The sequence below is a fragment of the Etheostoma cragini genome, chromosome 17 (genome assembly GCF_013103735.1).
Source record: "Etheostoma cragini isolate CJK2018 chromosome 17, CSU_Ecrag_1.0, whole genome shotgun sequence".
In the NCBI taxonomy this organism is placed as follows: Eukaryota; Metazoa; Chordata; class Actinopteri; order Perciformes; family Percidae; genus Etheostoma; species Etheostoma cragini.
In genome coordinates this window covers 1,010,378-1,029,958 of record NC_048423.1, presented here as the reverse complement: position 1 = coordinate 1,029,958, position 19,581 = coordinate 1,010,378, and the positions used below count along the sequence as shown (strand labels likewise).

Here is a 19,581-nt window from a genome sequence, read left to right as displayed (position 1 = left end):
GGAAAAAGGCTGCAATGAAACAAAGAGTGAAAAATTTAAAGGGGTCTGAATACTTTCCGTACCCACTGTATATTCAGATATGTTTCTGTCATAGTAGCACATGAGCCAGGCATTCATCCCAGGCCATCCTCCTCAGTCTTCTAACAATACAACATCTAGAGTACAGAATAACTGAAAGTCCTCTCTCTCAGTCCGTTCATATTCTCACTTTCTGTCTCTTCTCTTTGTATCTCTAGTAGTTTCTCTGTAGTCATGACCCTGTAACGGGCGTGTGTCAGGAGCTACAGAGTTGTCAGTTCCAGTTACTGCTGATCAAGCTTAATGAGAGCGGAAAGAGGGAGGGCATGAAATAAGGAGATGGAGACAGAGAGATGGGATGAGCCGAAAGGAGTAAGGTAAAGCAAGAGCAGAAGAACAAGTTAAAGGAAACGGTTGTAATGGTAAAGCAAGTAAGCCGCAAAGGAAGAGTGAGTGAGAATACAGAATCCACTTTGCCTTTATACTGTTTATTTAGAGAGAATGAGAGCTTGTTTTAGCCTACTTTAACCCTTTGTGATCTTGCAAATCTCACAGTGACACACTTATAAAATCATGCAAACAGTCAGATGCAAAGACACGTACACCCTTAGTGAGAAATAAACAAAGATACAGCGCGTACACACACACACACACACACACACACACACACACACACACACACACACACACACACACACCACTGACTCTAGCTGCCCCTTTTATCTGCAGCAGACCAACCTCGTTAACCCAGACTGGTAAAAAGACAACAGAGCAGAGGAAACAATAATAATAGAAGAGGAAAAGATAAATGAGAGAGTGAAAGAGAGGAGTTGGTGAAAATGAGGTTGCATCTTTTTTCCTTATATGTAACTGTCATTCTGACAGAAGACACTCAAACCAGCAGAGAGTTATGTCATGATAGCTCATTTTAAATGCACAAGATTTTCTAAAGTATACTGGGAACACATCCAGCAATTGATTGATTGATTGATTTATTGATTGATGATCGATTGACTGATCAATACAGGTGTCTCGTGGCTGATTGCTTCATCAATTGAATACAAATTGATTCACTAACGAGGAGACTGCGTACCTTGAACAGATAGTGGTCAATGGCTTCTCCTCTGTGCCAATATATGATGTGATTCTTTCACCACAAGACACACAACTGGCTAACATGTCCTCAGACAAAACACCATCCAGTGTGCTTCTGATCTAAGGATACAGTTTGTATTTCAGTCTTAAGTTATCATTAACCCCTAAATTCCACCAACTGCAGAACGGAACAGCGGTGGAGTCATTAAGTTTCCATTAAAGTCAATGTGTGTATTTTCACTGACTGTGGAACGGCTACGTTGGACCGCAACAATTCAGCACAGGGCAGATCGGGGTGGAAATCCAGGGTAACATGTGTGAACAAGTGGTGTCTCTACCTAGTTATCTTGTAGGAAACTACAGCCAATTTAAGATTCTGTTATATTTGAATAAAGATTGGGGTTCAATCATTTTATAAAACATGAATCCACTGCAAAGTCCCTCAATTAAATCCAAATCCCTTCCAATCCCTTCCTGAATCAATTTAGGTTTACCTTTCAACATTTTATAAGTCTGCTTAATGTTTATAGTGGTACTTTTTTGTCACACGTGGTTTGTCCGAAAGCCGGCTAACAAAAAGCACAATAACCAGACATAGGCCAGGTTTCATCTGGTCTTTGCTGGAGAGCAGGCGCCCATATGCAGAGGCTAGGGCCGTCAGATACGTACATTTGCAAACGTAGCGTTATCAGCGCCGTGGCCAACACGCAAAATGCGCACGCTGTGATAATCGTGCACCTGCAGTTCATCAGGTAATCAGCACCTTTCTTCGCCCACTATACCGTGAATCGCGCTGTAGCGAAGCGCTAAGTACTTGTGCTGTGACACGGCTGAGTGCAGACTGCGATATTCCCACTGCTGATGTTATTACTGTTCAAAATGATTTTGATACCATCATTTGTAACGTAGCGAGGAGTTTAAAGACTGCTGGGATGGAATGGATCACTGGATCGGTTTGTAGCTGAGTGTGAAGCGGCTGGGATGAGGATCAGCACCTCTAAATTTGAGGCCCTGGTTCTCAGCAAAAAATTGATAGAGTGCTTTCTTCAGGTAGGGAATGAGTCCTTATCCCAAGTGAAGGAGTTTAAATACCTCGGGGTCTTGTCCGCAAGTGAGGGGACAATGGAGCTGGAGATTGGTGTGAGAATCGGAGCAGCGGGTGAGGTATTACATTCAATTTATCGCACCATTGTGACCAAAAAGAGAGCTGAGCCAGAAGGCAAAGCTCAGGAGTCGAGCCGCTGCTCCTTCATGTCGAAAGGAGCCAGATGGGGTGGTCCGGGCATCTGGTAAGGATGCTTCCTGGGCGCCTCCCTAGGGATGTGTTTTAGGCACGTCCAGGTGGGAGGAGGCCTAGGAGAAGACCCAGGCAGGACTAGGTGGACAGATTATATCTCCAACCTGGCCTTGGAACGCCTCGGGATTCCCCAGTCGGATTGTTGCGTTCACTCAACTGAAAAAGTGTGATCCTTTCAGCTCATCTCCTTGACCTATATCTTCGTCTTGCTTGGATCACTGCTGCCATTTCACCAGGAGTCATATGCGAGGAAACCCTCTTCAGGCTGGTTTAGGCGCGCTGTCACGGTGTGTTTTTGTACATACCGCGGAAAATATGATTAGGTGCACTTTACGCTCTCCCTCCCATCTCTTAATGGAAAACTTCCACTTTCCCCTTAACCCTCCTGTGAATGTATAAGCATGACATGGAAAGGCGCTGATTGCCATTTTCAGTTCCCGCAACAGGCAGTCTGTGTTTTTACCTCAGTGCAAGACGTTTGTACATACCTCGCCATGCTTTTACGCGCAGGTTGCAAAACAAATAGGCCAAACTCAGATTTCATTCAGATAGTCCAGCTAGCAGTCTGGATTTACCCTGCAGAGATCTGAGGAGCAGGTAACCATAGTACTCATAAAATGACCAGACTTTAAAATGCCAACACAAAGGAAGCCCAACACAACGGATATCCGGCCTGAATGAGTGATATCTGGCGGATTTTCGCGGGGGCTACGGAGCAATTCCAGATGTGGAATATCAAGGATATAGACTAGACTAGGCGGACATTGTGCCGTAAATTCTAACTTTGTCATTGACAGAAGAGTGGCAACATGTATGGAACCGACCGGCCCCCAAATCGGTTATGGTGTGCTGTTGTCAAGATTCTGCACAAGTTCATTGGTCAGCGCTGTTAAGTAGTAGCAGCCTCCCAAAAACTCACAAAATGTTATTAAACTGAACATTTTCGATCTGAAAAAAATACAGAATAAGCAACTGCATAGGTTAGAACACATACACGTGAACTATTTTTGTAAAATAAGAGATCGTGTTCCAAACGAGCAACCATTATGGTCTGTATTAAACACCGGGAGCAGATAAGCCCACATGTAGTGTTGGTCAGATTTAGGTGGTAGCCATTGCAGTTGAAGAAGGGTTAAGTTTTCTTTACTCGTCAGTGGTCAAAGTGAAGAGAAACTGATAACTGTTAGTGGCTAGCCCAGTACCGCGTGATGCTGGCAAGCGTGATCCCTGCCATGAAAAAAGCCTGTATGGTCACTGTGTGTGTCTTTCCTCGTTCTTGTTTCTCCAAAGACAACAGCGGTGGCATCTCTCCTTCATGTTTACATATATATAATGTATCTTTCTATTGGTCAACGTCAAGGAACACGTTGTAGAACGTGTCAGGCTAGGCTGAAAAACACTGACACGCTAGACTGTCTGTGTTATGAAGGTTCCTGGACGTTAGATCGCTGATCTTCTATTACGTCACATGTCAGTCCCGACCCTCAGCATCAGACACGACTTTAAACATTTGTCTGCAATAAGGCTGTCGAGGTCAAAATCGGGCCACATTTGTACAATCTGATCCTGGCATAACATATATATTTGTCTCAGTGCTTAACAAATCCAGCTTTTTCATCAAGCTGACACCGGCCATTGAATCACTGAATTACACTTTGTAATTTATACAATAGGCACACTTCAACATGACATTCCAGACGCAATCAGAGCCAATAAACTAATTCTTCACAATTTGTTCATCCCTTTCCATCCCTCTTATTAATATGTTAATCCATGTTAGGATCCCTTTTGTTTCATGAGCTTATCCTTTAGGATGAACACTGATCTTATCATTTAAAAAGGATTAACTGTTTTATTTGTCCAAATGTTTCACACTGAATCAGTTGCCATCCAATTGAGTGGTTTTCCAGATTTCAGTAACCATCGTTTAACCAAGCGTAGGTGATTAAAAACTCGTATCCAGCTCCGGTGTCATTGAGCAAAAATACTGTACTCTTTACATGACCCTGTGTTTTGACCTCCGTACAGGAATCAATGAAGAATCACATTACATTTAAACTGTGCTTGTAGAGGATTGCAGCTCGCTGACTTCCACTGAGTGTACAATCAAAGCAAAGGGAGCAGAATTAGCTCTGATTACAGACAAACACACAAAGAATCTCTTATCTCCACAGCGCATTAACAATGTCCTGCATCTTATGAATCTTGGCTGAAAATGGCTGTGTGGGTGTGTTTTCTGTGTGTGGGGGATAGAGACAGACAGTGTGTGTGTGTGCGTCTGTGGGGGGTTGTTAATTAAAGGGGTTGTATAAGAGCGCTGGATGAGAAAGCCGCTTTCCGTCAAAGATCTGGAGCAGGAGTTCGGCTACAGCTTCTAGGCACGCACACATTCAGATACCGTGGTGCAGTGACTGGTTTCTCTATAAAGCAGAGGGATAACAATGGGAGCATGGCTATGGGATACATTTGGTTAGAAGGAGAGAGCGAGAAAAGGAGAGACAGAAAGTAAAAAGAGGATAAGAGAAAAAAGAGCCAAAACAGAAAAATAGACCAGCAGAGCCGAGTAGATGAAAATAGAAAGTGAGAGAACAGAAGTCTGAAGAACAGATAAGACTAAAGTTCAACAGGAAAGAGTAGAGGAGGATAGAGAACAGCTGGGCAGAGGCATAACTTACGGAGGCAGGTGTTCTCTGTGAAAAACTCGGTGAACTTGTCACACTCGTCCTTGTTGTTGCCACTGTTGCTGCAGTCGCAGTAGGGAGAGACGCTGATTTTGGGCGAGCGCAGGTAATTTGGAGTCACCACGGTACCTGCAGCAGGTGGATGGAACGACAACAACACACATCAGTTAGCTGACACTTTTATCCAAAGCGATTTACAATTTCTATATAATTCAGAGGCCAAACGCCTCTGGAGCAACTCAGGGTTAAGTGTCTTGCTCAGCGACACGTTGGTTGATGTATTGCATTCTTTATTGTTGGAATTGAACCCACATCACCGCCATGAATGTTTCCTTCATGTGTTCAAATGTCTTTGATTGAGTAAGAAATTTGATCCCTAAACAGGGATTCTATGTGAATTATTGTCAACAAGCCTAATATGCTGCTAACTGTCAAGAAGAAGAAAAAAAAGAAATGAAACCCTTTAAGACTCACTTATCATCCTCCCTTTGTGTTAAATGATGAATGCCATAAGAATGAATTGAAATCATTGCTACATTTATTTCTCTTCCCCTCCTCCGCATGTATAGGAGTAACAGTGGGGTGGAGTTTCTGCAGGAAGCAGAATGCAGAAAAGCCGGAATGAAGAACAGCTTTCTCCCTGCGAGGGAAAGTAAATAGCTTCAGTCAGTGATTTTTCACTCCCCCAATGGATTGTTCCCTGGCGCTGGCTGCGCTCCAGAACTGGCCTTATTGTTTTGCAGTAGGCAGAATGAATTGGCGCTGTGTGGACAGAGTGTGTGAGTGTGTGTGTGTGTGTGTGTGTGTTTGTGTGTGTGTGTGTGTGTGTGCGTGTGGTCTGGTGTAGTGACTTGCGAGGACCGGCTTTTGACGGCTCCCTGTTGTGGTGACAGGGTCCCTACACAGTTTTCATTTTAAATTCCATACTTTTCAAGTTTCCAGTGTCCTCTGTTGTTGTTTCAGACCATATTTGACATCTGAGTACAAATACATAGATGTGCATTATGTAAATTGCACTGGCGGGTTTATTACTTGTTGGTGGTCGGTCCTGATCTCTCATTGGTTGGGCCCAATGACGCGACTCTGGCTGCAGGGGATGCTGTTGCAAGATTAAAGTGCTTTTGCCCTTCTATATGGCTTCAAATGGAAGCCTCCCCCATGTTGCCCTTTATATTTAGAATAATATATGCCGATTTGTCTTTGCTAATAATATGTTGGATTCATGTTTTTTTTTAGGACATAGTTAAATTTTTTGGTATTAAACAATAATCTGGTGGGCCCCTTGCAATGACTCCGAGGACCCCCTGTTGAAGATCACTGACAGAAGCAGTAGAAAAAGAAAAAGAAGTAGTGAAAATTATATATCCTTTAAAGATGTCACTAAAGAAAATGAACAACAATCCCCAGAGACCTGGAGTAAATGCAGAGATAACAGTGACGTGTACTCACCAATCAGACCTGAGTATGAGAGGAGGCAGTCTGCGTAGTTCTCCTTCAGACAGCCCGACAGCGACCGAGGCTCTGGCTGGCAGTTGACAAAGAAGTCAGCAAGTCGTGACCTGCAACACACACACACACACACACACACACACACACACACACACACACACACAGAGATCCAAACGAATTTCAGAGCCAAACATGATTATGGCTTCAATAGATTTTATATGAGAAATTCAGATGGCCAATGTGATTGGAATGTGCAGCAAAAAGCCCGGTCCAAATGAGCGTACGCTGATAGTCATTCCTCTGGATGCAATTAGCCTCCTTAATGTCTGCCTTCAGTGGAGTGAGATGACCCTCTTACGTATGCTGCGGCTGCTTTATATCCTGGAGTGAATGAGGCTAAAGGCAATTCTCCCCCAAGTCTGTTCTGTTTCATTTACTGCATTCACAAATGTTTGTTTACACTTTTGATACAGGTGCACTGGCACGTGAAATTGAAATGGAGTTTGGATTCCCAAGGAAGTCAACATTTGAAGTGAGATTGAGTGTGATGTACTTGTACAAAACCTGTCACTTTTGGACTGGAACATCATTAAGGAAAGGTTATATTATTCCTTCTAGCAATGTTAACACTACACCAAGAATATTAATTGTTGAGACGTTTTTCAACAGGAATGGATCATAAAAGGTCGGATGATAACAGGTCTTAGGTCTTAGTCTTTCTTATTAAAACCCTCTATTTGTTTTATTCCTATTCATTACACAGTAACAGTGTGTAAATAACCCAGTATATGTTTAGCCCTACAGAAGAAATATCCTTTTTGTAAGTGTTTTACTTACTGTTTCTGAATAGAGAGACTTTAATTTTGAAAGTCACCCGCTGGCACCTTACCTCTCCTGTTGTCCTTGTGTCAATTTGACCCATTTTCAAATAGTTCCTATATCAGAAATTTGGTTTTTTTTCAATGCTACACAGTGTTAGTGTGTACAGCAACAGTAAGAGCAGAGGGCCGAACGTCAACCAAGGAGTTAGTCTGCAAAAATAATAGATGTTCCTGGAGAAATGTTCATGTTTGCTTTGGATTTCTCATCAAAATAAGTAAAATGTGTTATTTTAAATAATAACCTTTGTTGTACTATTATATTTTACAACCTGTGGGATTAACTGACAGATTGTGTTGCATTGTTGGTAAGCAAACACTAATACTTTTAAAGAAAGTATTAAAAGTAATATATTTAGGCATGATTTCATAAGTAACATTAAATAATAATCATTATAATAATAACAAAAAAATAAAGAAAGACATTTTTTTTAAATCAGCAAAACCAAGTATCAGTCAACGTTGTCTTGCATTGCCAGACCTTCCTCCACGGCGCTGCGGAGGAGGGTCAGGCTGTGATCTTTTGTTTGGTGCAGGATGGCAGGGGAAAGCTCATCCCTGATTGGCTCGGCCTAACATTCTTACCCCAACCATAACCAATCCAACTCATCTTGCCTAAACCTAACCAACCCGTCCAGACAGGCAACGAGTACTAGCCATGCAGGGATGGGTTCCTTAATTCATGAGGTTTCCCCTATCATCCTGCAAAAAAGAAAACTGCGGCCTGGCTAGTCCACAGAGCATTATGGGATGGAAAAAAAATGTGCTCTGGTTTACTGGCATGTCTTTAAACCAATCACAGTCGTCACGGGAGGGGCTAGGCAACGAACGCAGCCATGGTGCAGCTGTGAAATAGCCTCGGGAAGGAACTTGTTTTGGAAGTGGTTTTGATCGTGCAACATAAAACTCAGATTGGACAGATAGTCTAGCTAGCTGTCTGGATTTACCCTGCAGAGATCTGAGGACCAGGTAACCATAGTCTTTGTAAATCAAACTGAGTTTAAATTCCAAGACAAAGAAAGCAGAAGGTAACGGACATCCAGCAGAAAAAAAGGCCTAAAAGACCACGCGCAAAGGTACCTGGGGTAGGTTTTCTCCAAACAAATGTATCTTAACATTCACTGCTAGTGGTTCAAACTCCTCAAACAGACATGCGAAATATTCAGAAAACAAGGTTTGTAGGGGAGAGCAGCTTTCTGTGTTGATCTGAACCAGTCGGTTACAACCTGCTACCAGGATATGTGCATTTAAGCATGTAAGCAGATCTATCTAATCACACCAAGCTGGTGCAGAGCAGAACGGAGCAGTGCATAGTGAGAGTTGTATCATGCAGCCAGTACACTACATCACAACATATGGCGAGGGAGCTTGTGGAAATGCATGGCTTTAATCTATCTGTGCTAACTGACAAATGGACTGGGAGGAAGCTGTGCTGCAGTGAGACCTGTTGTTCAGCCCTGAGCTTATGTCAGACGGATAGACAGCGCCATGGAAAGAAAAGAAAAAAAGACGGATGGAAGGACCGAGAGAAACTTGCAGTGGGAATTTACTGCTGCCATGCCGCTTGCTGTTAAGTGGAGACAGAGGGTGAAGAGACCTGAGGCCACATTCTGGATAGTGCTCAGTTATGATACCTAATGCTTCCATTTAATCCCAGAGAGCTACTGGCTGCAGGCTCCAGAGACTGCAGGAACACACACGCACACACTTCAATGATGGTGATGTCAGATGTCCATCACTGAGTTAATCTGAGCTCTTTTCTTTGTGTGTGTGTGTGTGTGTGTGTGTGTGTGTGTGTGCGCAGTCAGTTGCAGGGTGTGCAACTGACACAAGACGATCCGTAAACCCATTTAACACAATCGTATATATTTATTTATTAAAAAGCAACGGAAATATGATTTGACCATTTCCTTTCTGAAGTCTTACAGACACATAGATAAAAAAACTACTAATTTCAATAGAAATAATAAATAAAAAGTGGGAATTTCAAAATAAAGTTGCATCTTAAAGATGACAATATGTATCATATAATAAATAGTGTGTTGCCCTTTACTTTTTAATGCAGAAGCTGTAGTGCTGGTTTTTAATAGACCTGGGAGTTAGGGTTTCAATCATAAACCATGGCAACCCGAGTTTGCACCTGGCCGGGGCCCTTGGTTGGGGGTCATTCTCCATCTCTCTGGCCCCTAATTTCCAGTCGTATCTTTACAAACGACTGTTTAATGAGTGCAGACAAAAAGAATGTGAAAAAATAAATGTCCTCCAGTACCTGCAGATGTAGTTGGTCTTGCAGGAGGCCTGCAGCTCGAGACAGTTGGGCTTCTGTTTTTCTTCGTACGAGCAGACAGGGACGATGGTCTGACGCCTGCGTTCTGAACACGCTGTCTGGTCGCTGAGCGGGCACGAGCAGTACAGCATGCCATAGCTGTGCTTCGGAGGAACCTGTGTGCCACAAGAATCAGAACACAACATTAATGATAATGATTAACAATTCAAGACCTTCCATTTTATTCTTATTTTATTCAGAGCCAATTCTTTCCCTTGGATGTTTTGGTGAGGAGGTCTTAAGTTGATGTTCTTTTCTCTGTTGACACCCACAGTGCCTATTGCTAGGCACGCTAACAACCTATTTCTTCTGTTTATTCCAAACTAGGATTGGGTATAATTTTTTTTTTTTTTATATCAATGCTAAAACGATACTGAAAGCGCCACAGTACCTAAACAGTACATGAACCGTTACTTGAAAAAGGGCAATAGGGAATAGGGTATTTTACATAACTTTGAATGCACCACAAGGTTACTAGTTTCAAGTGAACGCACCGTCGGTGTTGTTTTTCCGACCTCCGCTTGACGTTCCAATGTTTGAATCCTACACAGTGAAATACATTCCCACCATGTAGCTATCAGCATTTTAACCGTGATTAATCCAGCTTCTAGCTAACGTTACGTGCTGCCAAGTGAAGTGTTAACTAGCGCCACGTGCAGCGATGCTTCTGCCACTATCGTCTGTTTCAGAGCATCAGAGAGCAGCTCAAAAGACATTTAATTTGCACCAAAATGAGGCACCGAAATCTGCGTCGCGATTAGGCCCGGTAGACAGCGGTCGTTTAGGCCCCGGTGCCGTATCTGCACCGCGTTTCGGTACCCAACCCTAATCCAAACAAACCCATGCTGCCGCTGTGGGACATTTCTTCTCCTCACTTCATGTGGGCTGAAGGGATCTTTCAGGTTCAAAGATATCTCAACTTCTTTCGGTTTACGATTAAAAATCTGGTAAAATAAACCACCTAATATGGAGGGAAATGTTAGTTTTTTGTATATAGATCATTGCGGACAACAGAAAATATCCAAGTGGCTACAGCAAGTGTTAACTCTCTCTTGCTTATTTAACATTGCTTCGATAGAATAAGATCAATACATTCAGATATTAATGTTATCTTTAGTGTGAATGCCAGTATAGATGGTAACAGGGTTGAAATAGCAGCATGCCATCACAGTTTGTTCTCCAACACAAAGAAAACTTGAAGTTCTCTGCTGTGAAATAAAACATATTTGGAAAAGAAAACAAAGTTATACACACTCACAGTAAGATTAAAAACGTCATGCGTTCTTTGTATTTTTCTATGTATTCATATAGTTGTTTACTTGAAGTGGTCCCAGTTAAACTATACCAAAGGGACATCATGGGCGCTGGGTTGTAATTACAATGTTTCACATCGCTTTATTTTTCACAATGAGACACGGACAGCAAAAAACATCTTTTGTGTTTGACGACTGAATCGATGTCAAAGCCTGGTGCTTGAAAAGCAAACCCTGAACAAAAAGGCCCGCATGATTATTTATTGTGATTTTGACAACTTACACACTTCAAAATCATTTTTTTTTTCCTTTTAAAACAGGTCCTTTGTGGGGGACATTCAGCTTTTATCTGATATCAGTCGTTCGGAAAACCTCCAGTGTGTGTGCTTGTTAGTGTAAGCTTGCGTCAGAAGTGCCTTGCCTTGTCAAAGAACTGCCGCAGGGCCTTGTGGCACTTCCTCTTGTTGCAGACTTCAGCGGTGGAGACGCGGCTGGTGCAGGGGCTGATGTAGGCCGAGCGGTACTTCTTACACGTGTCATTCAGGTTGCAGGCCTTGGCAGCGTTCAGACAGTTGTTCTCTCTGGCAACTGCAGGCTCACCTAAAGACGAGGTGAGGACAGGGAGCAAAGGGGCAAGGAAGGAAAAGGAGGATGAGAATGAGAACAAAGGTTGAGACTTTAGAGTAAGTCATCTCAAGATTATCAAGATTATGAAGCCTATAGATGCTTATTCGGTGTTTCATCAAAAAACTGTGTTTTATTATCATAAAAAGAACAAGAATGTTCAACCATCATTAAAAACAAAGACAACAGGACAGCAATCCGACAATGGCAAACATGTTGCATCTTGCAATGTCAAAAAAAGTTAAGAGGTGACTTGTCTCCATGGTAACTGAGCAAAGACCATCTGTTGACTAATGCTAAGAGAAGTGGCTAAAAGCTTCGGAAAAAACAAGTGAGTAGACCTAATGAAATGATTTCATGTCAAACTAATCTTGTGTTCCTTGGGCCTAACTTTCCAGAACATTTCACCGAAATCTGTTCCCAACAGCCGGATCCATTGCTACTAACATGGCCGGACCAACCTGTTCAGGGTCCTGGGGGAACTTTATAGTAAGGATTAGTCCCACATGATATGATCATGATTAAAACTAAAACAAAAAGTTTAAATAAGACATTTTCACTCCCCTTCATGAAAATTTAAGATTACCTAATAATATGGGATATTTTGGTGGGTGGTGGGGGGGGTGCAAAGGTAGCCAGTGCCACTGCAAAATTAAGCTTCGACCCCCCTCTGGCCCCCCTAACTGTGGCAAATATTTTCATAAATTTTAACCCCAAATTTATCATTAAAGAGCGGGTATTATTCATGTGCAGTAATACATACAATGTAGGCTAACACTGAATGAGTATTTGGCCAAATAAAGATGTTTCCTCTAGATAACCCCAGCAACACATTTCTCTGTCTGCTGGTTGATATGCATATTGGATTTTATGTCTTTTCTGCATTTGTGCAACTGTTTGTTTTTATGTAAACTAAAAACACGGGACTCCATTTGCAGTCTCACTCCCTGCTTCGTCTAAATCAAACTGTGGCTCTGGTCTACATAGCGCTGCTACAGCATAGTGTGTGTGTGTATGTGTTGTTCCTGTAGTCATCAAGGTCCACAGTGCAGTGCTTTGCTCATCTGTCATCCTCCACTAATTGCCAGTGTTCTCCTTGATCCGCAATCAATGAACATGTCCATAGGCCTCTCCCCCCTCTTGATTATTTTGGTCAAAATGGAGCAAAAACAGCATTTTTTCTCCCTCTAACGAGCACCAATTAAAACGGGGTAAGGCCGGTGTGACAAACGTAGAGACATAGAGTGTGTGTTGTGTTGTGATCGCAAATGGTGCTAATAAGATTCAACACATCATGTGGAGGGAGGAGGGAAAAGAGGGAGGGAAACATGATGGGGGGGGTGGGGGGGGGGTATGAGTTGATGGTCTGGTGATGTATTAATTAGCCTCGAAATGGATGCTGTTTGTTCTACTAGAGACGAAGGGATCCTTAAAAGGTGCCCTGCCACATGTATTTCATGACTTTGTGGTAATGTCTGAAGTCCTACCATGGACTCTGCATCTTGGTTACCTTGTTTCAAGCCATTCTAGTGTGGAATAGAAAGCCTGCAAGTCCGCAACAGTGATCCAATGAGAGCATGGCTATCAGCATCCTTTACCCAGCGCAACTGGGCGAGCTCATGAATATTAATGAGCTCAGGCAACATGACATCAGACTGACCAGATGTTGTATTTGGTCTTATTTCTCCTCTTATTTCTTTTTAGTGGCTAGAGCTGACAGAGCAGGTAGCAGTTCATCTTTACATTCACAACATAACACAAACACATTTGGACCTAACATATTTTATAAAATGCAAATAAAAACATTTTTGTGTCGCCGGGCACCTTTAAGATGAATGCTTTCCCAAACCTGCAGCAGCCTCTGAGGAAATCTACTGCAGGCTCACTCACTCCGTTACTTCATCTGTTGTCCTCAATCTCTACCTTACTCTTACAGTGTCCTACCAACTGTCCCCCCGTCCTGTCCCGTCACTCACCCCTCTCTCCTGCGTAGGTTTGTCCCACATTTGCCAGTTTACAGGCTTATTTGGCACTTCATCTCGAGGAAAAAAAACTCTATTTGGCATTATAATGTAAATTACATATATGTGCTACATAGTTTTTCATATACTTGAATGGATGACATAAGTGGCTGATTAGTCAGTCTTTCCAATGATGTTACACCTTTTCTTTTATTTAGATACCAGGATGTCTTTTAAATTAAGTTAGATTTTATACACAACTGGCATAATGTCAATATCAAAACATACACTGGTTCTTGTTTTTAGGCGATCTTCTACCCAGGTTTAATATATTTCATCTTTAACCCAAATGAGAAAGATTAAGGGTCTGGCATTGAGTAATGAAAATGGCCCATCTCGAGGGGCGGCACCAAGCGTGCATTTGAAAATCTCAATGCACGCAATTAGATAACACTACGACCAATCACAACACCACACAATTAGATGTATCTAGAGCCCCATACAATTAGTTAGCAGCGGAGCTAACTGGCAGATTAAACATCTGGCCCGCCTACATCAGATACACCAATGTGATTGGTCCAGCTCGGCTACAAGGGCATAGTTAATGAGCAGCATTACTCGAGGCCGGAGTAATTTGCTGAGCAAATACATTGAGAGTTGGGGATGGAAGCCTGCTCTAATTAAGCCACTTGTTGAACAGCGTGCACATTGATTTACAGATTTTGCGCTCTGCTTCATTCAAACGTAATTTAAATATACTTTGTCACACACCAGTACTGTAGTCTGCCATTTGTACTGCTGAGCCTGCAGCTAAGAAAGGTAAGCTCTGATATTACTTTAATAACTTTTGTAATATAGGTAATGACGGTTGCGTTGTATCGATGAGGTTTATTTGTTTCAGTTTCTGTTTTACTCTACACCGCAATACTCTTCCCTCCAAATCTTTTCTCTTTCCCCCATCCCTTCAAACCCCTCTCATACAGCTCCAGTCTTGCTGCATATCTCCGCTTTCCCGCCATCGCGCCCACCTCCAATTCGCTGCTCCCCTCTGTCTGTCTCTACTCTTTGGATCAGACAAATGGGCATCATAGATCTTTCTGCTGTCGTCTGCATCAGATGGACTCGCTGACTCTCATCTGTTAACTCTACACTTGTCTCCTGGGCAGCAGGGCGAGCTTTCTTTTATCGTGTGTTTATGTTTGACTCGCTTAGTATCATGTGGCCTAGATCAATGCTGAATCCATGTTGAATGTTTGCAGGCGCAAGACCCCTCGGGTTATAAAGCTTGGGAGGCCCACCCCCAAACTGCTTTCAAACAGAATGATCCAGAAACTGTGCGCAATTCAAGTTTATCTTCTTTTACTGGGATTTTCTTTTTAAACTGTGCCGAAAAAAGATGCTTTTTGGGCCCCATTTTAACAACATAAGCGTAAGTGAAGTGCGTTTAGAGAATTGGCTATTTCCACGTGTCGTACTTTAAAAACTTCTCCAAGAAATTTCACTTGATCTACGTCAGATTTAATGTACCATCTTAAGACATTAAAGTTGAAAAATTATGAAAAGAAAAACTTTTTGTCATAGGTCATGGCTGTGGCGGGGCGGCCATTTTTGGCGTTTTGCCATCGAAACATGAAGTGGTTGTAACTTGAGTGTACATTGTCCAAAGGACACATTAGTATCTTCACCCACTGTCAAGTGTGTTAGTGTGTGTTTCACTGGCAGTTTGTTAATAAAGGGCAATAGTGTGCACTGTGTTTGGACTCCATCACAGCATTAACATGAAGAAAGGTCACTTCAGTTAAAAAAGATAAAATCTGTTCATATCCTTGAGTCTCACACACACTCACGCACACACACACAGTACAATGTCTATACCCTCCTGCGCCCCTAGTGTCAGCAGATACATTAGCTGAACTCCCCTTGCACTCCTGGCAGATGGTATTGTCTCTCAAACACACACACACAAACACACACACACACACACCAACACACACACACACACACACACACACACACACACACACACTCCATGCTCCAACAGGGTGCACACAGGGTTGGGGCCTGGGCCATCTGGAGGCCTGGTAGGAGAAACATGCCCCCCCCCGGTGGCTCATGTTTCCGATTCAGCCTCAAATTGATTATCATGTCGCCTGTTTCCTCCGTTCCCGTGGCCCCCCCACCACCTAATTTCAATTACCACGGGGTCGAATCCTGCCCTCACCCACCTCGGGAGCCTCCACTCCTCGAGTCCCTCTCCTCATCTGTTGTCGTCTCTTCTTCCCTCTCCAACTCCTTCAGACTTCCTTTCCTTCCCCCTCTTTTGTTTTTCCCACTGCTCCTCTTTCATGTCTTTATCCCTGCTGTTCTGGGTATATTCCAATCATTACCTCCCTTCCTCTTTCGCCATCATCATTATCCATCTCTAAACTTCTCTCTTACGGCTCCCAACTCTCTTGTTTCTTGCGTCTCTCCACCCCTCTGCCATCTGTCCTTTACTTTTTCTTTCAAGCAAAGTGGAGTCTTTCAACGGCCTTCAGTGGCCTTTCGATGTCTGTTGAAAACTCCCATCAACTCCCATGTTCGTCAACATTCATAGAGTCAACATTTGTTGTAGTATTTGTGTCCTATTTGTCGTTTTGAATGTTTGATGTAAAGCACTTTGAATTACCTTGTTGTTGAAATGTGCTATACAAATAAAGCTGCCTTGCCTTGCCTCCTCTCAAAATGATGTAAGATAAAATGATCATGTTTCTGTAAGTACAGCCGTGCCTGCTGTACACATACGTCAGACTTGATTGAAATGAGGAAGTTCATCAATATGGGAACATGAATATCCAGATAAAATGTTCAGTAAACCAAACCATTAGTTTTCAGGGGGCACTAAAATGGACCGAAGAGTTGGTCAAGTACAGTTATGAACTGATGCACTTCAAAAAAATACTCTGGGAACCACAACTATCCCAAAAACCTTTAACATTTACATGGCAGTCCCCATGAAACCTGTTTATCTTTTCACACTTGCCCTGTTCTTGTCATTGATGTGATCATGCTTTTGTCCTTGCCGTGATGCGTGCTATTGTTACAGTATGCAACTGTCCTTGTCATGGCTAATCTAAATATGTCAGTCCCAGCAGTTTGTCATTGTCTTTTTACTGAGGGCTGGGTGCACTTGACAGGTGTGTTTGTTTCCACTGCTCATAACTCTGCAGCAGTGGAAACAGCAGTGGCTGCATGCTGTGCCACTGGGCGACGGACTATAATTCACAGCCTCTTTGTTTGCTAAGTACAATAAATGTGCAGGGATTAGTCCTGGTGGCATGCCTGTGGGGGATTACTGAACAAACACGCTGACACCCGGTGGCAACGAGGCATCATGTATACAGTGGTAGGGGACACACTGCAAAAAATAGAGCAATTAAACTGCAATAAATCAACATTTAGCATTCAGTTAACGGTCAGTGCTCTCAAACTGCACACACACAGAAGATATGGTGCAATAAGTAGTCAGTTAATCTCTTAATCTATCAGTAGAAACGTATTGACACTTTTATATTGTTAAACTTAGTTAGACCTTGTTGCAACCTGAAATCTACACAGATTATTCTCGACATATCCTATACAGTTATATCCTTTGGGAACATTAAATATGTAAAATGGCTTTCCCTTTATAAAATGATATTTGTATTTGAGAAAACCTTTAATGTCAGAAATGATTAATGAATCATTTTAGGACAACTGTAATGTGCTCAGCAGGGATGATCTCATTTTGAAATTAAATGTTTGGTTGTAGAACAAATTTTAGATTTACCATTTTTGCCAATGTTACAGTACAATATTGTACAGTTGTCACTGTATAACATGATATATTTTGGAAATCCCAAAGCTCACCATTAGTTAATTTGAACCATACTTGTGTTAAAGCCATAGTGAGTTTATTGTCTCAGTATGAGCAATATTGACTGGGTCTGCATGGCTGAGCTCTTCATTTGAAATGTGGCATTTACTTTTTATTTCCCCTTAGAACTTTTATAAATGTAAACTAAACTGGTCTCGTCCTCATCTGCACACATCTTGATTTTACACTTTGCAAATGACTTGACTTGCACCTCCTTCCCATTTTGAAAAATTACAACACAGTCGGATTCAATAGAAAAATCGTACATAATAAACGAGGCCTGGGGTCTCTTCTCTGCGAATGTGCTCTCTGTTGATTATCAGTGGTGAGTTACACTGGCATCCGCTTTAATGGGCTCCTCGCGCCAAAGTGCTATGCAAGCAGAAATGGAGAGAGTGGAGAGCTGCAAGAGAAGTGAAGAGGATGCCTTAAGGTTTACTCATCTTCCTCTGACTCTCCCTCTTTGACGTTTTTTTTCCTGATTCTCAGTTGACTTTCTTTCCTTTCTACTACTTTCTCTCTCTCTCTCTCTCTCTCTCTCTCTCTCTCTCTCTGTGTGGTTAATAATCTCCCTCTTCCTCCAAACACTGTACCAGCGCAATAAAGCCACATGGCACTTGGTGCAGCAAATACCATAACTCACAGTTGCTAGTAATTGATCCCTGTAGTGCAACCGTCTCTTTCTCTCTTTTCCTTTCCACTCTTCCATCTATATCTCTTCCCCCCTCCAACACCTCGGCATTTTCCAACCAATTCCATTGAATCCATTGAGCTGTATTGGCACACAGTGCAATAGAAATCTACCAAAGACAATTATTTCTGTCTTAGCAGCCTTCCATTTCCGTTCTCTTAGAATCACATAGCAGTGTTGTTCTCCGCCAACAAATCCCCTCACCTCATTCCATCCATCCCGTTTCTCAAACATTTCTAACCAGTTCTCGACAGAGGTGCTCACCCGAATACATCACATGCTTTCGGTAGCTCATCAGCTCTCCAATTTCATACATAGAACTTATTTTCTTGCCTGAAATTTCACTTTTGGTCCAAATTGCTCGCCCTCAGACCTGGGATTATGAGTGCTGGAACTGATGAAGGAGTAGGAATACAACCCTTTGGCAAATCCTGTGTGTTCGCAGAGAAAGTTTCCCTCCTCTCAGCTTTAGGTTGCCCCATCTAACCCATCCCAAACTTATTCCCTTTTGATCCCCTCCGGTCTACCATGTAATACTAACAACCTATCAGCTGCATGCCTCTCTTAGTTGAGTGGTTACTTTCAACACCTCTGGAGCCAGATGTACCACTGCTGGCTTAAGTCCCGGCTGAGTTTCTTTTCTGTGAGTCCCTTACTTTGAAAATGCTTTTAAACTCATCAATAAAGAGTGAATTCTAAAATGCTAAAAGGTCCCTGCTGGTTTTAAGTGTTGCTGTAAATGTCAGATTGACATTGGGTGGTTAAGTAGTTTAATTTAAAATATAACATTGTATTTTATAAACTACATGCGTTTTGTGTGCAAAATATTTATTTGCAAAGTAACTAGTAGATAAAGCTAATGTAGTGGAGTAAAAAAAAAAAAAAGTAGTGCCACAAGTACCTCAAATTTGTACTCATGTACAGTATATACTTAAATATAGTTTAGTTTATATACTTAGTTATGTACTCAGTTACTTTTCACCACTGCTAACTGGTAACCCAACCTGCTAGAGAGTTAGCTAGCATGCTAACTAGCAAAATGTTGTACAAGAAGTACAACTTTGTACTTAAGTACAGTAAATGCTTAAGTAGAGTTGAGTATATGTACTTTGTTACTTTTCACCACTACTAACTGGTTGGAGCGCAAGCTAGCATGCTAACTAGCTGAATGTTGTCAGCAGCTCATCGCAAGACTCTTTACCTGCCACATGAGCTCATTAAGGTGTGTGTTTGTGACATTAGAGGCTTTGCTGACGTGTCAGGAAGACTAAAAGAAACTGTTATATATATATGTGTTCCATGCTTGAGCCAGATGTACTGCAGCACATTCAACAGACCAAAACCGAGAGGAAGAAACATTTTAAAAAAGGAGAGAAGAGTGTGAGGGGAGAGGGGGGGGGAGAATCGCTTTGG

The 19,581-nt window shown here is 42.3% G+C and overlaps 1 protein-coding gene across 1 annotated transcript in view; it reads right to left on the bottom strand.

Annotated features, from left to right (window-relative positions):
* gfra1a (gdnf family receptor alpha 1a) overlaps positions 1–19,581 on the bottom strand; it is a 107,392-nt gene that overhangs the window by 21,714 nt on the left and 66,097 nt on the right. The window contains exons 5-8 of the mRNA XM_034898462.1: positions 11,419–11,597; positions 9,688–9,860; positions 6,541–6,650; positions 5,063–5,220 (exon numbers count right to left, since the gene is read on the bottom strand). Of these exons, the coding sequence (XP_034754353.1) occupies positions 5,063–5,220; positions 6,541–6,650; positions 9,688–9,860; positions 11,419–11,597 (620 nt within the window). The remainder of the gene's footprint in view (positions 1–5,062; positions 5,221–6,540; positions 6,651–9,687; positions 9,861–11,418; positions 11,598–19,581) is intronic.